Source organism: Falco biarmicus, chromosome 1, assembly GCF_023638135.1.
Source record: "Falco biarmicus isolate bFalBia1 chromosome 1, bFalBia1.pri, whole genome shotgun sequence".
Classification (NCBI taxonomy): Eukaryota; Metazoa; Chordata; class Aves; order Falconiformes; family Falconidae; genus Falco; species Falco biarmicus.
In genome coordinates, this window is record NC_079288.1 from 69,541,843 (window position 1) to 69,569,805 (window position 27,963).

General features: G+C 38.8%; 1 protein-coding gene across 2 annotated transcripts; it reads right to left on the reverse strand.

Moving 5' to 3' along the window:
- Nucleotides 1–5: 5 nt before the first annotated feature.
- On the reverse strand, nt 6–27,963 carry CWH43 (cell wall biogenesis 43 C-terminal homolog). 2 transcript variants are annotated; one of them, XM_056326749.1, is made up of 17 exons: nt 27,822–27,963; nt 26,814–27,005; nt 22,801–22,921; nt 22,520–22,674; nt 20,808–21,009; nt 19,722–19,810; nt 17,568–17,822; nt 14,414–14,539; nt 12,196–12,275; nt 10,729–10,834; nt 7,799–7,934; nt 6,494–6,643; nt 4,100–4,244; nt 3,407–3,468; nt 2,177–2,332; nt 524–649; nt 6–218 (listed from the first exon to the last, which is right to left on the reverse strand). In XM_056326749.1, exons 1-16 carry the CDS (start codon nt 27,862–27,864, stop codon nt 562–564), a joined length of 2,106 nt encoding a protein of 701 aa, XP_056182724.1. In that variant the 5' UTR covers nt 27,865–27,963; the 3' UTR covers nt 6–218; nt 524–561. The 2 variants fall into 2 exon arrangements, with proteins under 2 accessions (XP_056182724.1, XP_056182723.1); XM_056326748.1 differs by having other exon boundaries at nt 6–649.

A 27,963-nucleotide genomic window follows, 5' to 3' on the forward strand; every position in this document is an offset into this window, starting at 1 on the left:
AGTCTCATTCCTGTTTTGGAAAGGCCAAACTTTTTATTGCAACAGCAGCAGGACTACAACACGTATCAACTGTTTACCTACAGCACATATCAACTGTTTACCTATACACTAGCACATTATTTTGCTTTGCCTCCGTCATCAAAAAAGTGTGGAAGTCAGCTGAAATTCCTTGCTCATGATTGTCCCATTGAGCTCCCAGAAAAGGAAAGGGGTCATACCTGACTCGAAAGAAAAAGTGGATAGGTACATTCAGCTCTGAAACAGCACAATATAGAATACCTTCAAAAAAGTTGAAGTTATTGTCAAAGCAAGTTCCCACCCTTGCTTTGCTGCATACAAAGCAGGTATCTGGCCCAGGTAGATACCAGTTTATCAAAACACACGTGTCTTCCCCCTCTCACAGTGACGACAAGTCATTAAAGCCACCGACTATTAGACAGTTGCAGTGTTATGCACCATGGGAGTTGCTCGCCCTTAAACAATGTAGTCTTTTTGGCTGCCAGTTCAATTTCAAGCAACAAACCTTTCTTGTTGGTTCCAGCAATATGTTATTTTCTCATTCTAATTTGTCTGTTTAAAATATTTAGGAGTGCTCATATGGAAGTGATGAATATGCTCATAATTATGTCCATCTTTATAAGAGCCAAACCTAAAAAAAATATTCAACAAAGCAAAACCATTACAACATGATTTAACTCCTGCAATTATACTGTAATAAGTGTATGATTTATTTAACACTTCTTCTGAATGTTCTAGATAGTTTATTTCAGAAACAGGCCACAACCCTATTTAAATATAAATCATAATCTATGTATTATTACTAACTAGAGGCCTTTGACTATAATGGAGACATTTCATTACATTGATGGAATTAATGCCATAGGTACTCTATAAATGTAACTCTAGCTGACAAAGGTGAGTGTGCATTTATGTAGTCAAATCCTATGCCCTAAGTTTTTCCTAGCGACTTCACTGGAGATACAATGTAACCCCCCACAGTATCCAAGTAGTCAACCCTATTGTTAATATTGCACATTTTATTTTTGAAAATTATGATGAAAATTGTAATTTTTCATGCCATGTTTAAATCAAAGTTTTGGACTACTGACTATTCTGGTAGATTTTTCAGAAGTAAAATGTAGTACTTATTCAAAATATCAGTGCCAAATAACATCTAAGAGCAGTGCCATTCTATTTCAAAAGAACTATAGTTAACTGGAAAAAGTTAAACTTATTCCTCAAGGGTATACATTTTCTGCTTAGAGGCAGACATAAAAGAAATTAGGACAAGAAGAATATTCTGCGCTGAAATCAACTGAGAAAAATCTGAATGTGAATGCTAACTTCAGGCAAGTTTCAGCATGGGAGAAAGACTGGCCAAATTCCTGCTTAGACAGGAAGCCAGTGACTGAGTGGTAAATGAAAAGTGAGTAAGCTCAACCATTAGGTGTATGTAAGAAATTAATATATTCTGTATTATGAATGTTAGAAGTAGTAAAAATGTCATTGCTGGAAATTGTCTCTCTGTGGCAACATTTATCTCAAACTTCATGACTTTTTCACTGATACTCAGTCCAGAATAAATACTTTTCTTCATATTTCTTTTCCTTATGCAATACCAGAGGGAAAATGACAGCACTCTAGAAATAAATAATCTTTTATGTAAAAACGTAGCCCTTTTTTCTTCTTGACATATGTAACATACTGCCTCAGGTGTTCTCCTGAAATTTTGCTCTAGTAATATTGTATCTTTTAAAATGCTTATGCAAAGAATATTTAATGTGTATATTGTATTTTGTGTTCTAAGTACCAGTGTATTAAGACCCCAATCCTCAGAAGTGCTAAGAAACATGGGAGATCTCTCATCATCCATAAAATGAGTCACCACACCACTTGGCAAACATCACTATCAAATGATCTCAGAAATTAATCACCTAGGTGAAATAAGCATTACCTTCAATTTATGCTACGACACAGCAGACTGATTTTCCCAAGGCATATATACCAAGTCAGTAAAAAAAATGGAACGACAAATCAGAATTTCTTGCCTCCTAATCTTCTGCTCAGTTTGGTACTGACTAGTGCCTCCCACTTTAAGAGGAATTTTGTTCCTAGACTTCTCTTTCACAAGACATCATGTACATCATCCCCTCAATTTCTTATGAGATACACTGACCTGGGATTGAAACGAATGTCTTCGGGAACCTGGCTGGGATCAGTGACAATTTTGTCATTGTCAACATAGCTATCCAAGTGATCTGGGATCCTAAATTTGGCCATCTGGACTTCTGAATCACTTAAACCAGCATGAGATATGCGGGCATAGCCCAACCTGTCCAATACAAGAAGAGTTAGTTTGAAGAAATAACTCAAGGGAATTTCACCACATTCTTAATTCATGTCACTTTCAAGAGTTATTTAACTATCAACTTAACTTTCCATTACTGTGAATCTCACCTTCAAAAAACTTTAAAGTGCTCTACAAACATAAGCATCATAACAACGTCACAAGTGGAAAAACTAAGAAAGCGCAAGCGTTTGACACAAAAATAAGTTCTACATCTAGAAACCTACTTTTAAAACAACAGCTTTAGAATGTGCATACTGGTATAAGCTCACCACCTTTTTTCACTGAAAAGATTTTGAAATTCAAGAAAGGAGCTCAAGCATCAATAGAAGGAGTAATTAGAAAAATTAGATTGCAAATAAGGATTTTGTTGTGTTTTCTGTTGCCTTTTTTTTCTTTTTTCTCTCAATACTGTTACTTGAGACTGTTACTTAAGCCATCTAGTTTACTGGTTTTACTCCTGTGAATACTGCAGAATTTGCATAGTTTATTCCAAATAAGCTGAATTCCTTTCTGGTACATACATCACCATGAGAATGATTTACAAGCAACTTGGTATTAAAAGATATGGTGTGCATAGGTCGCAGCAGAGGAAAGTCCTTCAATATGGGCTTACACAGTTAAAGTTTCCATCAAATCCAGTGTAAAGCTTGGCTGGATTAGATCAGCATTTTACTTCAACAAACCCTACAATCATAGTTCAAAATTTGTATCTTCTGTGTCACATACGAATTAGAGCTTAGCCTTGACGTTTTAGAATGAAGATGCAAAGCCAGGGCTTTGGAAAAAAGTAGTTTTATGTTACCAAAGCAGATTAGACCTGAAGGCTTTTGACGCAGAAGGATGAAACCTGTGATACTGTCTTTGTAAATTATATTCAGAAATACACCAATTCATCCTAAGATCAATGTTTCACATTACTTCATGATATATCTAACTTTCCATACGTAATTGTTTAGGGATATAAGACTCTTCCACTATTACCTACAGAAGGGTGTAAAATAGATTATCATATAAAGATATTTAAAACCAATGAATAAATGATCCACTTTAACATACCTTATTACGCCACGATACATAATATAGCTACACCATCTGTCATGATCTGTACTGTCAATATCCTATGAGTGAAAGGGGGAAAAAAATTCCAAAAAGTAAGGCAAGCCTTCCTTACAGGTAGGCTTTAAATCAGTAAAGGAACCAATGTGTAAACCTGCTGCAGAAAAATGTTTTGCCTAAAACATTGTAATAAGGTAGAAAGAAAAAAACCACCGTTAGACACAGACAAATCAGACAACTTTTTAACATGTAACAAAAAACCAAACTGCAGAACTCAGTTTTAATACAGAAGAATCACAGAATTAGAGGTTGAAGGGATGTCTGAAGGTCACCTTCTCCCAATCAAAGTAACTTGCCCAGGACCTTATGCAGCCAACTTTTGAACATCTCCAAGGATGGAGATGTCACAGTTTCTCTGTTCTAATGCTTGACAACCCTAACTTCGGTATCATTATGTTTTTCTTTTGCTGTCTCACTGGCATTTCCCTCGTGGCAACTCTTGCCCATTGCTTCTCGTTCTTTCACTCTGTAACTCCACCTTCTCTATAACACGTCATGAGGTAGCTGAAGATTTTATTTGAAAATGTGCATGTATTTTCTTATACATCTATTTCCAAGTTACTACTTTGAAAGCCGAATGTTTCAAATATATATTATCTCAGTCTGCTAAAAGAAGCAGTGCTTTTACCTTACCTGGACGTTTCCATTTTCTATTAATTCAGTATAATCTCTGGATCCAGGAGCTGAAGTGATATATCCTAGAAACACAACTTGCTTAGAGCTAGTCTTCAATAGGTTTGAAACAGCTATAGCCTGGAGTTTTCTGTCCAAGTCCTCTCTGAAAGAAAGAGAAAAGACTGTAACATATATACATTTCAGCTCAGAATCTTTGAGCTATAAAACAGTAAACCTCAAATTAATCTGGTACCTCTTTTATTGCTCAGTATTAAAGAGCATGAAAGCTTACAGAAAAGCTCACTGACTCAAAATGATCACTGTTTGATAAAAGCCACATGGTCATGGTAGATGTAATTAAGGTTCTCTTTCTAACCATTATAGGAACGATTTTTTTCTATTACTGTTTTGTTTTTAATACCGATCTCATCACTAAGAAATGTGAACGTAAGTGTTTTGGTTATCTGAGGCTTTGTCTCTGCCTGCACTTGAAATTCAACTGTGCTTGCACAGCAAGGTGCATAACAAAGAACTCCCATGCTAACAAAACCTTTATGATGAATATAGGCTTAAAGTCTGGGTCACATAATTTAGGAAATATAACTTAAGACCTATGTCATCCCATTAACGCTTAATGACATTTGGCAGGTATTCTGCATCTCTTTAACAAGATCTACACAACAGTTCCAGCATGACTATAAGTGATAGCCTAAGTGGAGCCTGGTAAAATACTGCACTGGGTCCCATTCCCTGTCCTTGGATTTGTCATAAAGATAGTTGTCTTTCTATGATTCTTCACGTTAACAACTTTGAACAGTTGGGTAAAGCATGTTCTCTTCTACATTCTGGTAAACTGGGCTAAATTTTATAGAGACAGGAAGTTGGTTTTGGAATCTTTAATCCCAAAAGGAGACATGAACTTAAATGCTGCTATGCTTTCTGAATAGCAGTACTTCTGACTGAAGCAAATGCATTAGGGAGAAAGAGCACACAGACATGAGAGCAAAAAACCTCACCATTTAAACAGAAGCCTGACCTAGGTATATGTGAAATAGCCTGCTCAGCTAGCTGCTCTATCCAGAACTACACCACATCAGAAAATGGGTTCTTTTAAATGACACAGGCATTGTTATATTCCCACATTTAAAAGTCTTCAAAAAAATTCCTAGTTATCCTGTATTCTGTAGTTTACGTCATCCTAAGCAGCAGATTGAAAAAGATGAAAAACAAGCAGTTGTGTGTGACATTCAATTACAGATTCATTCACCTCAAAACACAATGCAATTTGCACTTGTTTCTCATGTGTCTCCTCCTATTTTCTCCTTAGTCTTTATCTCACTCCTCTCTGAGGGGGGAAAACAGTGTTATTTTCTTCTACTTTGACAAACAGCTTCTCAAAGAGGCAAATCTAACCATCTGTGTAAGGCACAGAAAGAAATTCCTTTCTAGAGTTCAAATTTTGGAGTAGTTTCTGACAACTGTATGTGTTTAGTAAAACAGAAACCTGTAACACTTAGCATGCTTGGAGCACAGCTTTTGCACAGGGGAAGGAAATGGGGAAGCTCAGTATGGGATAATGATAATTCCTATGGCTTTCTGAGCAGCTCCTTTGTGTATTATACACTGCACCCAATCCATAAATTTGCCTCTTCATGAATTATAACAAATATTTTTTAAAAATCTGAATCTTACTACATAACCACAAAAATACTTAACACTGCAGCAAAAAAACCCAGAAAATACAGCTACATGGACAATCACAAAACTATGCCTTATTAATATTCATTACACATAAAATACTCAAGATGTTGTTTCAAAGTAAAGAATTAAAATATATACCTTAATCTTTTCCATCACATATTTGAGTTATTGGTATAATTCTTTCTTTCAGAATCCAGAGATCAGCTTTCCTATTTCCAGTCATAGAGTCAGAAGGACACTAAATAGATACGTGTATTGCTGTTTCAACACTGTCCCGTCTTGGAGGTTTCAGAATTGTTACTTTTGATTTTAAAGATAGATAGCATCATTGATGTTCATTAAGTATCTGCACTTATTGTGGAATATAATAGATCTATTCCACATGCAGAAAGTCAGAAGGATGCTATCCTGCACTGAGATATATCTGTAGACGTATTACTTGTTGTGGTTTAGAAAACTATACCTTTATATCTCTAGTAACTCAGATATTAGGGTCAGCTGAGTTTTGTGTGACACATCTGTCCCCTTTTAAAAACGCTTCAAAATTTTACACCAGTAGCTTTGTCATAATATTTCCTCCAATGTGCCTTGTTAGAACCAGTATTACAGCAGCAGATTTTAAAATGTACAAAAGAAATCCCAGAAGTTCACAAATTAAAATTACATTACGCAACTTCGCATGACATATGTAACGATAAATAAAATACACACTCTTCATTTCCAAAGTGGGCAACAACAAAATCAATCAGTTTCCCAGTGAAGTTGACAGTCAAGGAGATGGCAGGTGCAATCTCCCCCTCTGGAGACGGAAGGAGGTGATGGGTAGATTTTACAATTGGATACCTCGATAGCACCATAATCCTACATGAGAGGAGAGAAACAGTTACATTTTGCAGTTCATAAACTTCACAAGAGTGAACTAAGCAGATAAATGTGAGCAGAAGACTAATGGCCACTAAACTGACAAACCATCTCTAGCAGATTTTTCTGAATTTAGGTTTTCCTCTAAAATATTACTTAAGTACATGTCTAAAAATGCATTATCAAATTCATTCCTAAACTAAGAAATACCATTCTGTATACATGAATTTTTACACTGACCCTTTCAAAATCTGCAACCTCAGACAAAACAGAATTGTATACTACCAGTAATTAAAATTTATTTTATTAGAAGTAGATGCAAGTAGAAATCCATCTTTAAAGTAGGAGACTTCTCATTCTTTCAGCTTATGTTCGGAATCAACCCTAGAACAATTTTTCATTGGGTTTTCCAAAACACATCAAAGAAAATTTCAGAGAATGACTTTTCTGCCCTATTCTGTATCACTTAAAGACACAGGCTCTGGAGGAGGAAAGTTACTAAATTCCCCTCACATATGGCAAAAATTAAAAAGCCATTGCAACATCACTAGGAAGTTCCATCTGTCACAGACATCTGCATATCCCCCTGAAAAAAAAAGCCACATCATAAGCCACTACTTCCCAGAGGGCAAAGATATTCAAAGACACATAACTGGTAGTTGGTCAAGCATTAAAGTAAAATCAGACATGCACCTTTCTATGCCCATTTCCCACTAGACAGCCCAAGCTGTCTGTAATTAATTCAAAATTTCTAATAACTCAAGTGCAGTAACATTTTCCAACTGCTGTCACATTTTTAAGCCTGAAATCTAAAGTTCTCATAGCCCAGAATAAAATAATGGAAAAGGGAATCAGATAGTACTTAGAATGCCAGACTTCCAAATCTGTACGTTAAGGGGCAGGATGCCATTCTCTGCATCGTCAAAGCCAAAGTAGCTCACAGGGCAGGCACCAAAACCTGATCATTTTTAACAACAAAAAAATGTCATTGCACTGTAACGCTAAGGAATCAAAGTGTGGTCTTAAAGACAAGCTTCAACACGTGATTACAGTGATTATGATTCCAATTATTCTTTGCCCACATTCTAGTGGAGTTAGTATTGGGTAGTGTATTTACATTTATTTACCGTCACTGTGCATGCAAAGATTACTCACCCCCAAGTGTGATCTCTTGTGCTCGGGCCAAAATCTGTGTAAAATCCTAGCCTTTCTCCTAGCCACATTGCTGGATCGTTGTTCCCAATAAATGGTTTAGAGGCATCACTCTCTATAATAGTGATAAGATCTGCATCTAAAATGGGGAATAAAAAAATATTTCCAAATTTATAATTGTGACCTATAAATCTGATTTATAAATGACTACATAATGTCATCATTTCCCTTTTAATTACACAGGGATGGACCCAAGTGCTTCAGGAGTCAATCAGGGCAAATCTTAACACTGGCAACAGAGTCACGCCCAAACTTTTGGTCACTGTAGGCTATACAGCCTCTGATGAAGAGATCCATAGTGTTTTGTTGCCATAGCTCCTTCCTACAGTGCATAGCCAGCCATGCATGAGACTGCACAGTACAGTTGGCCTGCATGTACCTCATACAAACTATTTCAAAAGCATTAGACGTAACATGCATACACAGATTAACAGTAGTGAGTCTACTGCTTTCAAGTTGATGAACAAGCGCTACACAGCACATCTGTACTCACTTTCATCCACCAAATCCTATTCTGCTCCAAAGGGTCCTGTGCAAGAGGGAGCAGGCTGCTGCTGCCAAAACAATTAATCAGCTGATAGCAACCTAGTGTCAGCCCCCAGGCATGGTAACAGAAGGGCTCACAGCTCTAGCGAACTGCTGACAATCCACAGCCACCTCACTTTCTCAGAGCACTGTGGTCCCTCCCTGTTTACATGCTCAGGTGTGGTTTTGTCAGAACAACACGACAGGTTCCCCTATATTTTAGCTGCAGGATATGGGAAGAGCTATGCAGTCCCCCAAGGAACTGGCAGCTAAGAAAGACCTGCCCATGCCTGAAGGAAGGTGGGAGTCTGCAAGCTGGCCACAGGCTGGCTGAACCATCCAGGCTCAGCTTGCATAGCAGGTCAGTATGGCTGCAGCCACAGCAAGTGCTCCCTTCTTGCTGTGATTATGCCCCCCTTGGAATGCTCTCCTACTCCAGAAGGCAGATCAAGTCACCACTTCATCCGCAGCCCTTCTATAAGGAATTAAGACCACTCTATCCAGCATCACTCTTGCCACAATTTTTTTTTTCTTTTGAAATGTCTTATTTAGCACTATGAAAGCAATGCTACCAGGGAAAACAGTAGCTCAGAGTACTTTTAAGTGGATTCCCAGATTTTTGCTTCTACATCATTACCATACACGCTGGCCACATAAACAATGACGGAAACCATTGAGAGGGGTTGATGTTGGTTCCCTTCAGGGCAGACAGGAGTTCCTGTCACAACAGACATATTGCATCTTCACTATTCCAATAGAGAGATGAGCCCATGGAATGCACTCGACCACACCTCTAAGAATAACCCATATGCTGAAGAAGTTAGCCACACTTTTCTCTGTGACTCTCAAAATCAGCTACTCTTCTTTAGCAAACAAATTGTTTAACTCTCCAGCTTAACTCTGAATGCATTAATGCCATTTCCTGAAAGTTAATTTGAAAAATAAAAATAATTAAAAAAAAATGTTAATGTGCTATTTTATACAACAATATACATGTAATATAAAACTCCAGAATACTGTTTCCAGCAATCAGGAATTAAGATTAGTTCGTTTATATTTTGGAATTTGCTGCCTTTTTGACTTACCAATTGCTTCTTTTAGAAGTGATACTTCATTACCACAAAGAAATGCTCAATAGACATGACCAGGTAATCACTCTAATATTCATGAATTTAAACTACAGGTACCAGAAATAAATGCATTAATTACATTTCATAAGTAAATATGCAAAGATTAAATAAATACCTAGACATGAGCTATGGAATCACGTATCTACACGAATGCCCCAAGTTTCAATTCATCAAATGTCCCAGTTGTTTTCTCTTATTGCTAGACAGCCTGTGTAGCTCAGCCCTCTGAACCTTTGGTCATGGGACAATGGAGTAAACAATGCATGAATCAGCCTGTTGCCTCTTCACTGACTCCTGGGTATCTCTGCCACAAAATCAAGGTTTGCCCAGCAGCACCTGTGTCAGCGCCTTCCCACTGCTTAGGTCTGTCAAGCCTGAGCCGCTCAGGAAAGCCCTGTGGTGCATTCACACCACAGGAGGACAGGAGAACACAAATGCTGGAACAGCAGCGTGGATGCTTCCTAATCTGGTCTGCTTTAAACCTCAAAGTGGCAGCTCCCAGTCTTCCCTATTTTATAGGTATTGCAGAAAACAAGTAACACCTACAAACACCACTGGTCAATTGCTTTCAGTGCACCCTGCAGCAGCACTAGTCAGGTCCAAATTCTTCATTTCCTATAGCTAATTTCCCAACCAAAATCCTGTCCATGAGCAACAGGTTAGACACCCTTCTTTACAGTAAAATCATAACAACTCAATCAAACTACAATCACTATTTTTCTTTTATACATTGCTCTGGCTCAGTGACGGAAACAGACTTGTCTGTTTCTCCTCTTTACATCCTGTGTAGGGCATTTTAATCTCAGACCCATTAGGAATTATATAATGCTTCACATCTTAAAAAAAACCCAAAACACAGAGAAGTTAAAAAACATTAACTTCTAAAACGATATTGATCATTATTTCATTTCTGTAAAGAATTCCTCTATAGACAAGTAACACAGCAGCAACGTGAGAAAAAAATCCAAATAATTAACAGTCTTTCCTCCAACCAGAAACCTCTTTAAAGTACATTGAAAAAATAAAAATATCACCTCTGCAAATGGAATTTTAACAGAAGTGATTGCACTGGAACAGCTCACAAATTCAGGAGAAAGCCACTAGACACAGGGTCTTGTGTTAATGCAAGAATGGACTCAGTTACCCAGCAGGTGTTCTTGCTTCTGTCCCTTCAGATGAACCCTCTCAAATATAAATGAAGTGGAAAAAAAACATTACCTGTCTGATTAAGCAAATTAGCTGATCCTTCCAAATTAGACCATCCTTCATTGTCATATGCAAATCTAAAAGGCCAGATCATAGCAGAGAAGTCTCTTTTTGGAACCTCAAAAAAATAAATGGAATAAAACTCAAGTACAATTTGACTTTTATGTATTATACCTTTGCAGTCAACAACATCAGATGCATAGTGCCATAAAACACACACAAGAAGAGATGTTTTAACTAATACATTTTCCTAATAAAGCTGTCAGGATTACAAAAGACTTCTGGTATTTTTGAGAAAAAACTGCTATTAACAAGAGGTGAAAAGTCATCACAGTTAAAATTAATTATTACAAGTAACAGTAAATAAATGAACATGACACAGAATATGATTTTTTCTCATTTTCTAAGAGGAACTACCCACTTTTTTCCACATTATAAGGTACTACAAACCTGGATGAGTTCTAAAAACAAAGCCAACTGTCTATGTCTGGGTGCATGTGTGAATATGCATGTGCAGGCAGGCACGCAGACACACACACACACAAAATTTCTACTTCTCTCTCATCACCTTTTCTGCATCTTTTCCTGCATTTGTCATCAGTGATTTCTCTAACAAAACAAATACCAAGAGGAATACATGTCAAAAGCAAGTTTGAAAGGACTATTTCTGAATTGACACCAAAAGAAAAGTCTCATTCATAATTGCAAACAACTGCACCAAAAATGCAATTTTATATTAGTAATCAAATATATATATCATATAAATATATATCTCATATAAATCATAGAATGGAAACATGTTAATTTTTATGTGATCAAAACAGCTCCAGTTTTTAATTAAAATTACTAAATAGGCAAGCAACACACTCTGACAACCTGTAAGTAATACAAATGCTAAACTTTGTGAGCATTAATCATCTTAATTGTTACTGTAATTGCAATACCTAATTTCTTGCCAGATAGAAAACTGGAATTTTACAATTTTTATCCAATTTCCATAACTAGTCTAAGTCTAATGTAAGTCAACCAAGTTTTCAGAGAGGTTCAATTCAGGTATGCATATAAATACAGAAGGATAGAATTCCTTCAGCTGGAAGGAACCTCAGGAGGTTATCTGTTCAGACTTCCCCAATATAGAATCAGGTTAACAGCATTGCACAGTTAGGTTTTGAACACAACTCAAACTCATTTATAAAAGTAACATTCAAATCGAATAGACAAGGCAAGCATCTCTCAGTTTTTCAGAATATTTTTTTCGTCCACAGCAGCACTACAAATCTCCAGAGACCCAGATATTTCCCATGTTCAACATGAATATACAAATTAAAACTTTCTCCATCTTACTTTCTGCATTAGTTTTGCTGGATACTTGGATACTGGTACAACGACTTCTTCAGTACCAACCAACACATCTAAGATATCACACGCACATTTTACTGTGTATTTGAAAGTTACCATTTTCACAAACACAGTACTCACCCCTTGGCCCAACTTCTTCTGGTAAATTTTATAACGTAGACCCAATCCTAGTAAACCAATGCCAACGAACAGCCACAATACTTGAAAAATAAGAACACAGAAAAGTTTTTTTAAAGCAAGAGAAAATAATATTATTGCAGTTAAACAGAACTGGGTACACTATCGGGCTAAGGTATAGGCTATTTGTAGAATGGGAAACGTATACATTTAGATTTCCACACATGCCAGTGACAACACCAGTCCAAAGCAGCATACTCAAAGAGTATTTATATGCACACATAATATCTCTGTGTGAGCAGATACACTTACATTCTCCAAAACACAACAGGCTGAGCAGACAGAATATACCAAAACTCCTTGGAATATTTATGCAAAAATGACACCTGTTGAAGAATTCATTATAGGGCATGAATAAGAGCATCATGTAAACCCTCCAGTGTTTTCCTGTGTTCCACATATGTATTTGTAGTATACCATTTTTATTTTGTGTAAATACAGTGTGTGGAAAAAAATTTAGTTTACTTGCAAGCCTTTAGATGTCAGAAAGATGTGAACCCTGCCAGACCTCCAGAACAGTCCTTTGTTGACACATTCTTGGAAAGGCATTGTGGCTTCACAGAATGCAAATTCAGAGCTTTCCCATTGATCCTGTAGCCTTCCAAATAACCACAGCAGACACTTAAGAGCTCTCAGGGTTTGGCACCTTGTAATTTGATGCTCAAACCCCTCTGCAGTTACTTCATTTCTTTTTATGCAAGTTTTCTGGAACAATTTTGTATAAAATTTAAATACATTTTACCATGGATGATGCCAGAAGAAAGACAGTGCTGACATTAGCAAATGTCAAGCAATTCTGTACTCTCCAAGATGCAAAGGTTCTTAAAGGGGAAGCTGAGAAACAATAGAAGTCTGGGCCTGACAAGGAAGTAAAAGAGTTATTGTTGTAATGTCACAAAATCAGCTAAGCAAGGGCTGTGCTTTTGTGACACACAGTATTCTGAAGTATTTACTCAACTTCTGTGAAATTTGTTTGAATAGTAATATTCAAGCCACTTGCATTGGTGCTCATGTTGCCTCTAACACAAAAACTCTCAGGGCCCACATTCTTCTGGCCCCCTAAGAACATAGGGGAAAGACCTTCATAAAGATTTCAGAAACAGTCCTGAAAAGTGGCGAAGCACTATTTTCTCTGCCATCCAAGTGAGGCAAAATGAGGTATACAAATGATAAGTGATTTGATCCAAAGTCACAGAGGAAAAAAAGATGCAGAAATGTGAACCTTGAGCATCCTGGTCTCTGTAGGGTCAGCATGCCCTAATGCCTAGCAATTTTTTTCTTTACCAAACTTCATAATACTGATAAGACTTTTTCCTTAGAAAAAGTAAGCTAACAATGAAAAAAAATGTGATGCTCAAATGATTGTAGAGAAATACTTGAAAACATCATGTGGATAGATTCCAGAGGTTTACAAGTCAAAAAGCAGTAAAACCTCAAGTATTTTAGTTTCTTTTCAAAACCTAAGGAAAAAAGCAGACCTCATACACATCTTCTGGAAAGCGGGGATCCCTAAGCATAGTTCACAGACAGGACGTGTCAAAGGTTTCCTGAGGACAGGCATGGTCTGTACGTGTAGTAAGGTGTCAGAAGTGTGTTGTGATGTCAGCCACCACAGGCTTTGCAGGACTACCTCCTCACACAGGAGGGGTGTCACATTGTACAGCAGCTCCTGGGGCAGCCAAGTCCCATCCCACTGCCAGCCAGCTCGCACAGTCCTATAAAGGGTGTCACACTGAACTGCTTCAAAAATCAACATACCGAATGGGCTGAAAAATCATTTGTATCTTTTGTATACAGATGCAATAAATCCTAAGTTCCAGAGAGATCTCCTCCTCAACCACCAAAATGGAATCACAAATGATGCCAAATCCATTTTCACATTTTCTCTTTTCACCAGTTCATTTTTTTTGGTCTCCATTTAACATAGTCCACGGGGAATAGCCTCCCTCTCAACTGTAATCACAGAGAATCAACTCCTCCAGTAGTATATGTCCTCATTAAAACTAAAACTATGGCAATAACATCTATAAAAATCCAGTTCTAAAGCTAGCACCAAAAAAACATATCTAAAACATCTGAGCAAAACACTGCACCGTGTTACTCTTTTTCTTGAGACAGAATTCCTAGACTCATGGAAGAAAGGAAGTACAATTATACTTACGTAGTTTAATATACTTTTTACTCCTTTTGAATAGTGGCTTTTGGTGGCTTTTCACTTCAAAGATAGAGCTAAGGTCTTTCTTGGGTCCTGTTAGAAAGTCTACCCCAATACATAACATTATAAATCCTGTAAAAATACAAGTCATTACTTTTTTCATAGAGCTTTAACATATTAAACATTGCTCATAAATGCATCATTTATAAACTCCCAGCTGTTGTGTTATTCAACTTTATGGCTCCAACAACAGACAGTTCAAAGCACAAACACAGATAAATGTCATACTCAATGTAGTAATGCAGGCAATATGAGATTTATTGATAGAAAAGATCCTACTGATTGTCACAGTATTCACCTCAACTATGCCTGCAGCACTTAAACATTTTTTAATTTACATTGTTGTACTTGTTGACATAAGCACTGCTTCCAACAAAGTGAGCTATTGACATTAAACATGCCACTAATGATAAATACTTCAAAACAAAGTTTAAAATAGTAGTACGGCAATAAGAATTCAAAGCTAAAAGATTATTTAAAATACCACTGAACACCTGTTTTACAAAAAATAATGATGTTCTAAACTATATTGTTTGTTTTTTCTTTATTTTTTTGGGTGGGGGTGGGGTTGTGCGTTTTTAAAATAAGTTACTGCTAAGATTTAACACACCTGAAACAGATTTATTAAGCCTGCTTTGTGCTGATGACTGAATAGCAGACCTAACAGTAAAAGTATCTAGCCAAAGACTCCTTCACATTATGAAGTCTGCTCTGAACTATGCTGAACATTGTTGATTGTAGATGTCTATAATCTTTGCAAATTAACTGCTCTGTCACCAAGATACAACATTTTTATATAGGAACTACAAAAACAATTGCTCAGTGGTTTTCTCTGAAACAGTGTAAGCAGACTGCAACAGTTTGGGAGGGCAGTTTAACATGGCAGCATCTTACATTCCTGTACCCCAGAGCCAACAGAAGCAGCTGTGCTTCTAAAGAGTAACTAAACACACTATAAATACATTTTAAAAGCTAGTAAGAGACTTCAGTGTTTTAACTGCTGCAATGCACTGTGATGATATCTTTTCTTTTCAACAGGTAGTTCAGACTAATAGTACAAGCTCTTTTCCCATGCCTTAAGAGCTGAAGGATCCAGTTATCAGCAAAGAAAACGCAGGAGCATAATCAACTGGATAAGAGAAGGTATATATCCTTAGTATCTTTATGGCATAGTTAATTAACTATAGAAGCCACGTTTTATTTCAGAGGTATAGCTGAAGATGAAATAGCCATTACTTAGTATTTTCTTATTGACCTTACTTGTTAAATTAGTTGTAGTGAAAGTTTGCAAATCGGGAAGATGGGTCTAGTGCAATGAAGAAGGGGGCACACACAAAATTTGCTCAAAGGAAGGCTAATTCAAAGCCATTAAAGTTGAAGAAAGACCAGGGATCCAACCCCTCAGCACTATGTTACATCATAGCGAAGCATCACAGAAGTTTTGAATATAATGATCTTACTTTCATTGTCACTTTTCCTGGAGCAGTTCCCTACCCAAACTGCAGCAAGAGAAAGGCAGGATATTGGACAGGAGGAGAAAGCAAGAAATAGGACTTGCACCTGAAAGAAACCAGAAGAAAACAAGCAGTTTGCCAGAAAGCCAAGCTGTAAGGGTAAAAGCGAGCAACAAATACACAATCTCATGGTATAATCTGCAAATCTGATAAGCAACGGGATGGCATCAAAAAGACAGAAACTGGATTCTCAGATGGAACATAAATTCATGTAGTGTCATCAGCTGAGGCAGGTTCAGTTCAAAGTTTTCATTTTACCAGAAAGTTAGAGCCATCTCTGTGTTACCCTCTAGCCATCATGTCAGATGAATTAATCACAAGTGTGTATTTCAAAGTGACAGAGAGGGATTTTATATAACAGCTTCTCTTTTGTCACAGCATTACTCAGGGGTCATTGACACTCCTCTACTGCATGGTTTCTTCATGTAACTTCAAAAAATAAAATTAAATTAACTGAGATAACTGTTTCTACGGACCCCCCATAGTGCTTTCAGAACAAAGAAAACTTCAATAAACATAAAAGAACTCTCCTCAAAACATAACAAATTGAAACCCTGCATGTGATTGCTGTAATATAAGAAACACATATGGAGTGTAAGAAACTGGAGTGATAGAATGTGGTTGCAAAGACATGTACAAAATCTAAAACCATTGGAGCAACAAGCTAAGCACAGCATTCATTAACTCTTTCCAAACAAAATATAAGATAACGTGAAACATTTTAAAATGTGCCACACACTTAGCCCAAGACAAAGTTTGGCATTGTTTAAATATAATTAGTGAAATATGCTACTGAAACACATTAGTACCTATTAAGAAAATAATTCTGGAGACAAAACCAGAAAGGGTTGGTTTCATTTCCACCTTCTCACCTTCATCAAGGCATCATTTTGCTAAAACCTTTCTATTTGTTCACCTCGATTCTTGCTCATTGGCAAACACCTGACAATTTCTTTTCTTCCTCTCCTGCTTGCATGTTCCTGACACTGCAGTCTTATTGACTGTTCCTCCAGACATGTTGGTGTATCCATCCACAAAGCGTAAGATAGAGCCACATGGAAGTGAAGCTCAGGTCTCAAATGCAGATTAGCTAGATCAGATGGATGCTGCATTTTGCTCCTCAGAGAAGGGCAATATAATGCACTGAATTATCTTACAGTCCCAGTAACACAGCCTTCACAAACCCCTGAGTTTCTGGACACTATATTGTTACCTGAGGTACCATAATGCTATCTTAGGTAGCTAGCATACAGGTGCATTCACACCCTGGATTGCAGCCATATCTGTTAACCAGTCACCCTAAAGATCTTTTCCTCAGTTGTATACTGAGTTATCAGAATTTTTTCACTTTGTCATTTTCCCTCAACTGAATTCCATTTTGTGACCACATTTTTTAAACTATTTCTAACAGTAAAGAAATAAGTATTTTTTTCACATCTCACTAATTTTCTCATAGAAACTCTTACCATAGTAAATCAAACAGCAGCCAAGCATTTGGAAATGCTATTTATACACTAGGTACATCTTAAACATCTGGTTGAGGCTAAAGCAAGCATATTCGTATTTGTTCACAGTCATAAATGTACCTAAAAGAAGATGGGAGCTTTCTCTAACATAAATTCCTCCAGGTACAAATTTATAAGCTGTACACCATACACAGAAGAATAATTCAAGAACATAGGCAAACATGGCTGTACTCATGGCTTTCCCAGGATGCAGACAGCTAACGAAGCGTCCAGCCAGTTGAGGCCACACACACATAGTAAAGACAGCAAGAATGTTGCCTGCAACAGCAGCACTCCAAGTGCGTAAATAAAGGAGACCAGCTGAAGATGCTAAACCTGCAAAGGGATAGAAAATAGGGTAAGTCAAAGCCAGTTGTGTTATCTGCCACCTTCTATTTCACATTCTGTCTAGGAAAAAAGAGAGTCTGGGGAAATATAACTGCTTTGCAGGCATGAAAACCACATCACTAGAAGGACTATTGCCAATAGCCAAAGACAGCCTCTTACTTTTCACAGCATCTCATTCTCTTACAGATTGCCTATTCAGCTGATAACAGTGCAGCAAAAAGACAGCAGAGAAACATCAAGAGCCAAAACTGAACAGTTCTTTTTACAGAGCTCTCCCAGTAAAACAGAGGGATGATGCAATTTTGAAGAGATTAACATCTTACGTCTGTTATGAACCTCCTTTAACATAATACAGAAAGAATCAAACAGGTTAATGTGAAGAGAAAACATCTTTCCCTGATCTTCTCTCCCTTTAGAAAACCGTATGATGGGCAGGAAAACAACTAATTATCTTTCACTAGCTGCAAGATCCTTGATTTACCACACTGTCATTGACTGTGATGGGATTTGACCCCAAACAGAACGTTAACAGCCACAGAAACTTTCTATAACAGGTCAACTTCATTTTAAAACTTTATTGTAGCTAAGAAAATACTGACTTTCACATCATGATAGCAAATGTATAGAAACACTTTTAGTATTTTACTCTTATACATAAAGTTTCTGAGCACTTTAGAATACAATGCTTGAATCGGCTAAAGAACCATTCTGAACTTGTTTTAAATTAGCAATGTGTGTACTTCAAAAATAAAATGCTCATACTCACATTACAATCTCCACACACATTTCTTAAAACTAACACTTGCACTGAAAGGTAAAAGGTATTTGGGCAACTGATGGCCTAAGCATTGCCAACTCTTATGCCTTTACTGTGACTTTCCTGGTATTTGGTATTTTATTTTGTTTCCCAACTAGGAGAAACTCAGTTTGCACAAAATTTCTTGTCTTCAAGGTTGTGGAAAATTACTTGAAAGCATTGGCTCTTAAGTGCTCCAAAAGAGAAGGTGAACAAGAAAAAAGCAAAACACAACTCATCATCTCCTTTAGTCCCTGTATTTTGATATGTCCCAATTTATTATTAAGCATTTGTAGGAAGTACTGCTTTGTCTTCTTGATCTGAACATCTACTATTAGCTAAGGTCAAAAAGGCAGCAGTTTTATGGGTTTTTTAAAAGAACGTTTATACCACTAAATTTCACTCAGATGAGCCCACAAATTAAACCAAACTGCACCCATCCATCCATCCATGTTGAGAAGGTACGGAAAACACACCTCTCCACAGTTCAAGAGCAGAATGAAATCTCCTCTGACTTGTTCTATGCATAGCTTGTTCCACAGCATAGCTATACTATCCTCCTGAAGATGGATGTCTAGACCCAGCACTTGAATCCCTCTTCCCACCGCCCAAGACTTACTGTACGCTGACTGATTCACAAATACATTGCTCCAGCAGAACTGCTTTAATGTTCATACTATTTTACTGCCTGGAGATCTTTGCAACTAAGGAGACAGGAGGCAAATTTGCCTCCAGGTGAACTGTTCATTGAATTAGAAGTTGTTGTGCCTTCTGCAGAATCAAGAGGCTTGTGTCACCTCAGCCCCATAACCACAGATTGCACAATGCAGATGGTGAGAACTGAGATGCTACTCATGGGAACAGAACCTCAACAGGGGCTTCTGAAGAGAGCAACACTGCTCTGCCATGGCCTGGAGATTTGGCCTGTAACCCTCAGACAACTGGTCAGAGGTGTATACTACAGTCAGTGACAGAGAAAAAGATGCTTTGATTAGCAGCTGATTTTTCTGAGATACGGTGTAGGGTCAGAGAGCTTGAGTAAAAGGAATAAGGTAATAGAAACAAAACATCTGCTCAGGATTTGCACCCACCTACAAGAAACCAGGCAAAACTGGTGACAGAAGACCAGCTCCAAAATGAAAGCATCAGTCCATGAGCCAGGCCCAACAGAACTGTACCTCTAATACAACAATAAGGAAAGAGAAATCATACATTAATGTAATTTTAAAAACACCTGGCATTGAAAAAGAGATTTCTAGACTTACAGACAAAGATGCTTGGTAGTATTTAATAATCCTTTTATTTTAAACAGAGATCAGTTTGAGCACAAAATATCCTTATCTCACACCCTGCTACATTTTCTCCCCTTTACTGGTCGTAAAAAACATCTAGTTGAAAATAATGGCAGATTATCATAATGTGTGAGCTACATTCCAACAGAAGCACTCCACTGAAATACTGAGCACACAGGCAAAAAGAACTCAGAGAAAATGCGAGGGAGGACCCCAAACAGAAGTATTTTCTTCACGTCAAATAGGGGATCCTAGAGCATCTAACATTGCTATTAGTCTTGGGTAGCACTTGTGTATACTAATTCCAAATTATTTACTACCTCACTTGCCACTACATGTAGCTGACTCAGAATAAGTAATCCAGTCTCTTTCTAGATTTTTGGAACCCAGATGAGCGACACACACCATTAACACTAAATTCTTACTAACCAAAACTTCTATATCTTTTAATATTGCACAAAGTTTCTTTTTTTTAATATGCAAGCATGCATCTCTGACATACACTGTCTCCTACCACTTGCTCTCTTGAAGTTAACTGCTGGATTAATTTACTACATATTATAGATGTACTTCATTCATAAGCCCTTGAACCTCAGTCTTAATTTAAAAATAGTTTTGCAATGTGGCAAATCAAGTATTTTATTGCTGAAATAAAAATCATTCTTTATTAGAAAATTTTAAGATTTATTGGTATAGACACAATGTTCAGAGGTATCTGAAAGCAAGAATGACTCCCCAAGTCCTCTGCATGAAGTACGTTGTACCCACCTTATTATATGTAAATTCTTATACCATCATCTGGTTGAGTTTTAATTTGTCACCTACTACAGCACTGGCTTTTGATTACTGTTTCGTTTCAATAATAATAATAAAAAACCCACTTACCCATACGGATTAGGATCTGGACCTGTATGTGGGTGTCCACTTACTGCCCATCTAGAAATTAATGAGACCTCCCCAAATATCCACAGGGTGAGGAACATGAGGCTGCCAAAAGCAATCCCTGACAAAAGCCAATGAGGGTGGGAAACAGTCTCTCTAATTGCATTACCAGTTTTGTTTGCTTCTTGTTTCCTCTTGTCTCCACCTAGAATAAGAATAGAAATATAACTCCGCAAACTGTCAAATCCTATTAGAAAGGGTTACTGAGAAAAAGAAATAGCCAAGACCACAAAATTACCAATAAATTACTGGCTCAGACACAAAAGCAAACTTATCTTATCAATTGTGGACACTGATGACTAAAAATCTATTAACAACATTCCTAGGTCTGTCAGGAAAACTACTCACCTTAAGTGTACAAAAATGGCAGCCTGCCCATATGATTATTCCTCATATTACTGGAATTTAAATAATTGGCTTTGAAAATCCACAGAAAAGTTATCAGAATTTGTTCAGAGAATTCTGTTCTCTGAAACTCTAAACGCTGATAAGAACAGAACCTGACACTTCCAAAGAAGCCAGAAATTAATTCCCTTCTCTTCTTTTTCCATGTGCTTTAGATCCCCTCTCACCTAAGGAGAAAGCAGCACCTTTAATTGCATAGATGTATTGCTCTGTCACCTAGGAAGAAGACAGATTCCCTTCCTAACCTCCTGCAGTAGATTCCCTTTCTAAATTATGATGAAAGCTCAGCTTAATTTACATAATGTAAAGCAAGTCTACAAACAATACACATGATGCCAATTTATACCCACTTACACACAGATAAGGTCTTATCTTCCAATTAATTCATCCCATCCAGGTTATACTGAGAAGGAAAGAACTTCTGAGCATTTAACATGTGGTGCCTTAACTACCCAACCCTTGGCAGTACTACCTTCACAGTTTTCAACTGTGCTAAGCCTATGCCAGCCCCTACTGCTGTGTACTCTGTCCAGACGCTCCAAGAACTCAGGCGAATTTCGCCTAGGACAACTTCTCCACTCTTCCAATTACTTCTGTTTACTTTGCCCAGGGGTCCTCAAACTACGGCCCGCGGGCTGGATACGCCCCCCCAGGGTCCTCAATCCAGCCCCCGCTATTTACAGAACCCCCCTGCCTCCCCCGCGGGGGGTGGGGGGGGGGGGGGAACCAAGCAGCCGCAGATGGCTGCCTGCCACTGCATCCGCACGCTGGGCCCCTGGTTAAAAAGTTTGAGGACCCCTGATTTTGCCAATCAGCTGTTCAATAGCTTTGTCCTGTCTCCCATTCTTTGTCAAAGGATACACACTGGCAGAGAAACTCAAAGAGCAGACTGAATTAAGAAAATAATAGAAATACAACAGGTATTTCATGCTGGAATGAGGATAACCCATTCTGGTTTTACTGGTCTAGGTTATGCCTTTGTTTGCATTACTGTCACATTACTGATAATGCAATTAGTTGTCAGTTCCAACACCAACCTACTACAGCTTGTATGAATTGTGGTATCAATTCTGCCATGTTACAGGCAGATGGAAGTATCCCATGGTTTCTAAAGCCTGCAATGCTCATGCATCACGTCTAAAATCAAACTGTACTGAGGAAAAAAACCAAAGAATCAAAACCCAGTGGCACATACGTAAGTATACATGAGGTTGTTTTCATAACTGCCATCTTTGCTGTACTATGCTTACCTGAAAAAATTCGCTCCACTGCTGCTATAAAACCAATTGTCAGTATGACAGTATTGGCAGCTTGTGAGCTCCAGACTGGGTTTAGCGATGTATACCATATGCGAAGAACAAGGAGTATTATCTTGCCTAGCATGAAGCCCCATATCCTGATGAACCTATAAGGATCCATTTTTGAAATAGTGATGCATTTGAGAAAAATAAACACATCATCTCAGAAAAAAAACCCCACCTTTTTAATATAAAGAAAGGTCAGTTACAAACCCATCAGTATAAGAAAATACCTTTGTAAACTGTTTCCTGACCACCATGTTACTGTTTGAACCAGCAATGAGGAAGAAACACCTGCAGCCAAGATGAATAGCCTAATTAAAGCATTTGGCGCCTGGTATGATGCTAAGCTTCCTACAAACAAACACACACATACAGAGGTTGCTTTAATAGACAATAGAGATCAGGTATGAAGGATTTCCTGTGCATTAGTTCAATCTTGTCTGCAATTTGGATGGCTACAGCATTCATCTGAAAACACATGACACTACACATTTTTAAACAAACCAAAAAAAAAAGTAGGTATGGATAGAACCCGCGTCTATATGACATTATAGCAGTTACCATTTTCAGGAAAAACATAACATGAAGTAACTATCCAAGAATACAGTGATTGCCTTAATTTAAGTACTTGTGGTCATTGATTCCATAAATGGGATATATGGATAAAATATCTAAACATACAGATATTCCTGAGCAGCGCACAGCACACTTATGTAACTCAAAAAGCCATAAAATGTTATGTATGGTGATTGCTCCTTTCCAAAAAGGATATGGCTTTTGCCACAGTGCACTTACATAATTCAAAAGCCATAAAGGTAAGTGCACTGTGGCAAAAGCCATATCCTTTTTGGAAAGGAGCAGTCGCCGTATGTTGCACAAGGATTAGCAGGTAATTGCCTTAGCAGGTGTGAGCAAGGCCTTCTCCGGCCCAGCATCTGGTCTCAAAGTGGTCATTAGCAGCCTGGGTCATCTTGTTACTGGAAACTGTCACTCTCCCAGTCACTGAAAGAGACCATGCACATGCATCTCCAGCATTTCCCAGAGCACTGAGGCCTCACCTTTATCAGCAGTTTTAAACTCTGCTAGCAGGTTTCCAACCCAAGTGACTGTGGCTCACACACATTCTTATAACTTCAGCCAGTGTGGCAAATTCCGGCCCAGGACCAGTGACAAACAGCAGAAGCAACATTATTTTACTACCAGCCATTTGCTAATTGAGTATGAGTCAAACTTGAAGAGACATTAAGCAAGGAAGGACAGAAATGGAGCTGCTGATACTGGCAATGCATGCTAGGAATCCTCCAACTATTTATTTGCTCATTCTGCTCAGAGTAAAAGATGCAAAGCTTAGGGCAAAGATGGTAAAATGAAATCAATGTGTAGCAAAGATGTACTTTATGGATTTTAGGGGTTGCACATACAATACACACAAATTTCTGTCCCTAAATTGTGCTGAAATCCACAACTCAGCCTCTTCAAATCTTTCATCACTTGTGCTAGCCAGATTAAAGCTAGCGTGGGTTTGCCTGCTTACAGTAGACACACCTTTTGTTGTTGAGCAAGTACAACTAAACGTAAATATATCTATCCAAACGAACAAATTTACTGTATGTTGTCTGAAGATGTAGATTCAAATAGACACTACCACAGGGGTAGTTCATTGTTGGTTTGTTCCTTTGTTTTTAAACAGAACACAAAATCAAGTAGTGTGAAAGGATACAGAAATTAAAACAAAAGTTTCAGAGAAAATTAAGCTTCCTGAAAAGGCAAAAAGAAAGATTATGATGATGAATAAGGGAAGAGCCTTTTCCATCAAAACCAAAAAGAAACCCTCAAACCTCTAAATTTTCTGATTTTAGCTAAGCACGAAAAATTTCCAGATTTTCTGATTGTGAAATTGAAGACTGAGTATCTCCAGTGGAATGGGGTGGAGCATGCATGGGATAGATTGTTCTGTCTGATTTTGTTCAACAAGCCTCAGAGGAAGGCCACGGCCTTTCTGAGAAGGGAAAGAGATCAAAAAAAGAAAGAAGGATGAAGTGTCTGGCTATGAAGAAGAAAGCAGGAAGAACTGAGGAACAGGAGAGACAGCAGCACAGCGTGATAGGACAGAAATAATTCAAAAGATAGAATGAAGTTATGAGAACCAAGTAAAAAGATATGTATGGAAAGTCCTAAAGCCCAGTCTTGCCTGTGCAAGGGCTTTTGGATGACCCAAGAACCTGCAGCAGGGAAGCAAGTGAAGAGTGAGAGTTACCGCTGGCTGCTAAACAACTTGCTGGAGACAAAGAGGGCAAGGAACATGCTCCTGCATCTTCCTCAAATGTTAAAGCTCACTGTAGGGCAACAGGTAAGAAGAATACAAAGTACAGGCAGAGAATACCGTGGTGACTTGCCAAGGGGAGGACAATATTAAGAGCATTTGGGAGATGGAAACAGCAGGGGGATATGGTCACTGAGGGGACAGTTCCTGTTCAGGCAGGAATGAAGGGGAGATCATACCTGTGTACAGCAATGCTCAGGTTAGCCCAGACTGAGGATGTGTACAGCTTCAGTCTCCTCCTTCTGTGGCCACCTCTATTAGCATATTCTTTCCCCAGATTACTACTGGAGGTGCTAGCTTTTTGTTTGTAGTTAACATCTTCAGGAGCTTGTGATGCAGGTGAAGCAAACAGGCATAAACCAACAGACTTTACACACCATTATAGGCCTGTCACTGCTCTTTACTTAGCAGAACAAAAATTACACACGTTTAAGGGATTTCCATCTCCTTTGGTAAAGTGTAAAGTAAACACAGCAGATATCTGAAGGACTAATCTTCAATAAACATGGCAAATTTTGTATTACTGATAATCTGAAGGAAGGCAGGGTGCAATATGAAATTCTTACACTCATTACTAGTATCTAAATTAGCAGATCTTGTAGAAAGCAATACAGTGAGCACTGCTATAAGAAGCTGACATGGAAGACTCTGCTCACTGAAAAGTTTATTAAAAATAACCAACAAGAAAGTATTAGGATGGGTATGATGGAAAGAGGATGTCCTGGGATGGAGTTAACTTTCTTAGTAGCTAGTACAGTGCTGTTAACTCCATCCCAGCTGAAACCAGGACAGAGGAGAAAAAGAAAAGAACATGGTAAAACTACTCTTCAGCTAAACTGATGATGTCAACAAACTGTGCTCAGTTCCAGTATCCTTCCAGAGAATAAGAACAAGAATTGCTTTTTTTAAAAAAATCATGAAGGGAAAGTAAATAATATGATCCTATTCTGTCTTCTAACAGTAAAAGAGGAAAATTATATGGAAAGAGATTATCTGATTATCATCTTTTATTGATAAATGAGAAGCCAGGGACTGCTACTTCCGAAACACATCACTGAGCAGCAGCATTTTCCCTCTATGCAGCATGGGAGACCCTTGGCTCCCCTGAGTTCATCCAGGGGTTGCAAATTTAGAAAAAACTTGCTTCTGAATGTGGCTGTAGCTGCCAAACCTTCTGCCAACAAACTTTCAGAAAATCAAAAAGAGCCAAGACTTGCACAAGTTAGCTGAAAACCAATGAGGGAATCCCAGCAAGTCTTGGTTTAGGGAAGAGTATGTGGGATGTGTAGTGAGGCAGCTTTATCTTATATTTAAGATCAAACTTTCTTCCTGTGCAACTGACAATATGAGAGCCATCACCCATTTAGGATGAGCCTATAATCCCATCAATACGCTACAGGCATATAAATAGATTTAATAAGAAAAAAAACTTGAAAAAAAAAAGCTGCCTTACACACTAAGTCTACCAAAAAGAACATTTCGCTTACTTTTATAAAGCAGATCACTTTTACAATAGCCTCAAGCTGTTCAACAAGGCTCATCCCTACCCACTGCCACAGACACAGAACTACCATACAAAATCCACCTGCTCTGCTGATCTCTGTGCAATACTGAAAGCATTTTTCTTACTGGGCATGACTTGTATTAATTTAAAAGGTTCTAGAAATAAAAGTGAAATGAGATTTGTCTTTAATTATGTGGTACCGGTCTAAAAACCAATAAAAAGGATGCAAAAGATCCTTCCTCTGGCTATATCTAAAAGCTTGAGAGAAAAATAAAAGCATGAGTTTGGGACAGCAAGAACTTCTTATTTGTGTCTCTTTTCAGAATCATCTTAATTTTTAGGCAATTTGGAAGGTTTATTCTTACACCTTGATACCAAGATGAAAACTGTAACTCACTACAGTGAGTTATACTTACCAACCATAGCCAGTCTCAGAAGGGCTAGGATGTACTTGTTGTTAGCCAATCTCCAGAAAGGGCCAATTATTAAGAATATTGGAGAAAAGAAGGCAACAGCAAAAACTTCTAGACCCGTGAGTGCCAGTGTCTGAAGGGGGAAGTAATAGATCATCGGTGGCAGTGCATGGTAAAGAGACCAGGAAATGTAGCCTAAAAAAAAAAAACAAAAAACCACCAAACAAGCCCAAAAAATCCATCACAGACACAGCACGGTTTCCTGGAGATTACTTAAATACAAACTTCCAAATAAAGACTATCAAATGTAACTGAAAGTAGCTCAAGTACCAATAGCCACTGTCTGTGAAGAAATATTTGCTATTTCAAGTCAAACAAACACATTTTCCTAGGAAATAGAACGGTGAGAAGAAAACAGCTGGTCCCTCCCCTCAGTCAGCAGTTGCTACTTTGATCTTCAGGGACGAGGAGCTCGGCCCAGGCAAGGGTGACTGCCCGGGGGACGGCGCTGGCTAAGCCCACCCGTGTCTCAGGGCTCCTCAAGGACAGATCGGTGGCTAAAGAAATCATTCCAGTACACCGGTGCGCCGCTCTCCCCTGAAGGCACCTCGCCTAGGCACGCCAGCACCGCACTACGCTTTTCTCCGCGTTTTGCAGGAGACGCACCAAGTGCAGCGCGGGGGGACCGGGGTCCGGGGCCTGCCCCGGGAGGCACCTGCCCCGGGAGCCCGCAGTGAACCGCGCTGAACCGAGGGGCAAGCGGCACTCCAGCATCAGGAGAGGGAAAGAACCCAGAGCGCACCCAGCAGTGACCATTGCTTCCAGCGGAGGAACTTTCCATCCCGGCGTACGGTAAGCCCCGCGACGCCCTGCCGGGCCGCCCCGCCGCAGCGCTCCCGGGCGGGCTGAAGGGGGCCGCCCGCTGCCTCACCCGCCCCGGCCCAGCCCGCCGCGGGCACCGCCGGCCCTCGCAGCCCTCCAGCCCCCTCGGGCGGCACCGCCGCCACCTACCCAGGAGGCTCTCCGAGAGAACGGCCTTCCACAGAGGGGTCATCACCCCGCGACGCTGCCCGGCTTGGCGAGGGCTTCGCCCCTCTCGCCCGGAGCCCGTCCCGAGTGCCCGGCGGGGCGCGGCGCCGCTGCCCGTCCCGCC